Source organism: Neopelma chrysocephalum, unplaced genomic scaffold (genome assembly GCF_003984885.1).
Source record: "Neopelma chrysocephalum unplaced genomic scaffold, ASM398488v2 Primary Assembly neopelma1_92124, whole genome shotgun sequence".
Classification (NCBI taxonomy): domain Eukaryota; kingdom Metazoa; phylum Chordata; class Aves; order Passeriformes; family Pipridae; genus Neopelma; species Neopelma chrysocephalum.
The window spans coordinates 1-4,023 of NW_020920877.1; the positions used below are offsets into that span (position 1 = coordinate 1).

A 4,023-nucleotide genomic window follows, 5' to 3' on the forward strand; every position below is an offset into this window, starting at 1 on the left:
GCAAGAAAGCCCAGCCCTTCCAACCAGCTGTGGGACAAGGAGGAGGCCGTGAGGCTGCTGCTGATGGGGCTCCTCTGCTCTTTCCAGAGCTGCTGCATCTGTGGCCAGAGCGGGGCCACCATCACCTGCTGTGGAACAGACTGTGACCTGAGCTTCCACCTGCCCTGTGCCAAGCAGGGAGGCTGTGTCACCCAGTACATTACACCGTACAGGTACCTCCTGTCCCCTCCTCCCACCACCGGGAAAGGGCCCAGCACTTCTCACCTCACTCACCCCTTTTCCCCCCAGGGCCTTCTGCCCCACACACAGCCCACAGCAGGCAGTGGAGGCGACTCCAGAGCCGGGCACCGAATGCCTCATCTGCATGGAGCCTGTGGAGGACAGAAAGACCTTCAACACCCTGGTGTGCCCAGCCTGCAAAACCGCCTGGTTCCACAGGGACTGCATCCAAGTAGGAGTGGTTCCCTCAGCCCGGGGGGCACAGCAGGGGCTCAGCAGCACCAGGGCCTCACTCTGGCTGCTTGTGTTTCTCCTGCAGGGACAGGCTCTGCATGCTGGTATTTTATCCTTCCAGTGTCCCATCTGCAGAAATAATAACGCATTTCTCACGGACATGTTTATCATGGGGATCCGAATCCCCTTCAGGTTGGTGTCCTTCTGCCTGGCTCCCAACACAGGGGGTACAAGTGCTGTGCTGTGCCAGGGCCTGCCCCAGCAGTCCTGGCCCTGCACTGTTCCGTGAGTCCCGGGTTCAGCTTCCCACAGGAGTTGGAAATGGCACAGGGGGAAGAGCAGGGACAGCCTGCACCTGCCCAGGGCAGGGGGAGCTCATCAGTTTTCCCTTTTCCATCAGAGAGCCATCATGGGAGGAGAATGATGCGTTCGCTGAGCAAGGAGAGATACACAGGCACTGCGATGCCAGTGAGTGCCTTTGTCCAGGAGGCAGGCAGGAGGCAGAGGAACAGGGGTAAGTTGCCAAAGCTGCCTCCCAGGGCTCTGCAGGGCTTGAAGGACCCAGGAGAAGAGCTCAGCCAGATAATCCCACGCTTTGGACACTTTGTCCTCACCTCCATGAACCCGTTTGCTTCCCCAGGCCTTGGGAATTGCTCCTGTGCTCCTCCTGTGGTGCCGAGGGCACCCACAGACACTGCTCTGGCCTGAGGGACAGCACAACCAGCTGGGAATGTGACAACTGTGCTGGGCAGAGCATCCGCAGACACTGCTGTGGCACGACAGCCTGCACCAACAACTGTGACTGTGACAGCTGTGCTGAGTACCTGACATGTAAGAAGCAAAGCACCTGAATGCCCCTGGGTCAGGTGCCCCTGGGCCTGGCAATGGGTGCCCAGGGTGGTCTTGGCAGAGCCTGTCAGCTCCAGGAGGGCTGCGGGCACTGCTCTGGCCTGGCCTGTCTTGGGCCTGGGGCGGTCTTGACCTTCCTGCTTCCCCTTACAGCCTCCGGTGAATTCTCAATCCTTGCCAGACTCATGGAGGAGTCTCCTGCTGTGTCAACAGAACATGAGACCATCACCCCCAGCACCAGCCAACAGGCAGCATCAGAGCAGTCTCTGGAATCTCCCTCAGAGGAGATGAGCAGCCCCAGCCCTTATAGTCAGGTAACATCGAGGCCATCCCACAGCAACATCCCAGAAACTGAGGGCAGCAGCTGCTCTCACAGTCGGGGGCCTGACCGCCGGCAAAACCGCACCCGCCGGCAAAGTCGGCCCCCAAATCCACATCCTCGGTCCAGAAGTCCCCGTGACAGCAGCCATGTGCCGGAACCAACTGCTGCGAGGCGCAGGCCCAGGCAGGGACAATCAGGGACATCCCCCAGGCGAAAACGCTCCCGCCGCCAAAGTCGGCCCCAGAATCCACACCTTCGGTACCCGAGTCCCTGTGACAGGAGATGTTCGCCAGACCTCCGGTCCCCGAGTCCCCAGGACAGGAGCTGTTTACCACCACCACCAAGTCCTCGGAGGCGCAGCCGCAGCGAGGAGGCATCAGAGACATCCCGCAGCCGAAACCGCTCGCGGCAGCAACGTCGGCCCCAAAATCCACACCTTCGCTCCAGAAGTCGACGTCACAGGAGCCGTGTGAGAACACCAAGGGCCGGTAGCTGCCCCTCCACCCAGGAAGCATCAGAGACATCCCGCAGCCGAAACCGCTCCCGCCGGCAACGTCGGTCGCAAAATCCACGCCTTCGGTCCAGAAGTCGCCGTGACAGGTCCCCTGTGCCAGCACCAAGTCCTGAGACCTGCACTCCCAGCCAGCAAGAATCAGGGACATCCCGCAGGCAAAATCGCTCCCGCCGCCAAAGTCGGACCTCAAATCCATCCTACCGGTCCAGAAGTCCCCGTGACAGGAACTGCACGCCAGCACCGAGTGCTGGGAGACGAAACTCAAGGGAGACAACAGCCAGGACCTCCCAAAGGCAAAACAACTCCCACCAGCAGCGTCGGACCTCAAATTCATCCAGCGGACCCAGAAGTGGCCGTGACGGGAGGCGTGATAGAGCCCCCAGTGCTGGGAGCCCCACTCACCGCTCAGACGGTGAGACAGGGACTCCCCACTGATTCTTCCATGTCAGACAGGGAGGAGGAGGCCCCCAAAGGGAGGGAGCCAGGTGAGAGCAAAGTGCCCCTCCCGCAGCCTGGCAGAGGGGCTGTTGGGGTGGCCAGCGTGGGGCTGGGAGAGGTGGCAGGGGGAGGCAGGAGCTGTCCAGCCATCCTGGGGCTGGGACCCTCTTTTCCAAAGCACTCGGGTGCCCCTTGGCCAGGTGCCAGGCTGGGACTGGCAGCGGGTGCCCAGGGTGGGTTTGGCAGAGCCTGTCTGCTCCAGGAGCACTGGCGATACTGCTCTGGCCTATCCTGCCCTGGGCCTGAGGTGGCCTTGACATTCCTGCTTCCCCTTCCAGCCTCCACAGATGACTTGGAGCTTTCTGGCCCCAGCATGGCCTGACTGTCAGGACTGGAGCCTTCTGATGGCTCCTGGGAACCCAAGACCATCAGCCCCAGCACCAGCATCCAGGTGCCATCCCCTGGATTTTCAGCACCAGAGACCAGCAACCACCACACCAACCAACAGGCAACTCAGAGCAGTCTCTGGAATCTCCCTCACAGGAGATGAGCAGCTCCAGCCCTGACAGTCAGGTAACATCAGGGTCACCCCAGAAAAGCTTCACAGAAACTGAGGACAGCAGCTGCTCCAGTGGTCGAGGACCTGACCGCCGGCAAAACCACTCCCACCGGAAACGTCAGACCCCAAATCCATCCAGACGGTCCAGAAGTCCCCATGACAGGAACTGTGCACCAGCACTGACTGCTGCGAGGCAAAATCCAAGGAAGACAGCAGCAAGGTCTTCCCAAAGGCAACACCATTCCCACCACCAGCCTCGGATCCCAAATTCATCCAGCAGATCCAGAAGTTGCTGTGACAGGAGTCATGTTAGAGCACCCAGTGCTGGGAGCTCCACTCACGGGTGGGATGGTGAGACAGAGACCCACCACTGACACGTCCCATGTCAGACAGGGAGGAGGAGGAGGCCCCCGAACGGAGGGAGCCAGGTGAGAGCAAAGTGCCCCTCCCTCAGCCTGGCAGAGGGGCTGTCGGGGCGGGCAGCACAGGGTCCATGCCCATGGCCATTGTCTCTCTCCCCTCCAGCATTGCCTGCTGTGTCAGCCAGCAGAGGCTGACCTGGACACCTGCGGGGAAAAACTCCAGAGAAATGGATTCTGTGCCCACGAGTTCTGCCTGGTGAGTTGCTCTGTGGGCTCCCTCCATTTTTTGACAGGCAGTCCCTGCCACTCTCTCCTCATCAGTGAGTGTCATTTTTCCTGCAGTTTTTTGCCAGCCACCTTCCTCAGCACAATGATGATCAAGTAGGACTCCAGGGCTTTCTCCCAAGGGATATCCAAGATGTATCTCCTGGGCAGCAGAGCAGGTGAGAGCCTGAAAAGAGTAGGGAGATTTGGGCCAGGCAAGAAAGCCCAGCCCTTCCAACCAGCTGTGGGACAAGGAGGAGGC

At 60.5% G+C, this 4,023-nt stretch overlaps 1 protein-coding gene and 1 long non-coding RNA gene across 2 annotated transcripts; both read left to right on the top strand.

The window, feature by feature from the left end:
• Window positions 1-87: 87 nt before the first annotated feature.
• Window positions 88-1,214, top strand: LOC113980079 (PHD finger protein 7-like; the record flags this gene model as incomplete). The annotated part of the gene is made up of 5 exons (XM_027707336.1): window positions 88-212; window positions 289-451; window positions 539-645; window positions 854-967; window positions 1,094-1,214. Coding segments are annotated over 5 exons (630 nt in total), but the record flags the coding sequence as incomplete, so codon positions are not given.
• A 1,376-nt stretch (window positions 1,215-2,590) lies between these two features.
• LOC113980080 lies at window positions 2,591-3,946 on the top strand. Its single transcript, XR_003538055.1, has 3 exons — window positions 2,591-2,623; window positions 3,661-3,753; window positions 3,840-3,946. It is a non-coding gene; the product is annotated as an uncharacterized LOC113980080 (long non-coding RNA).
• Window positions 3,947-4,023: the final 77 nt, after the last annotated feature.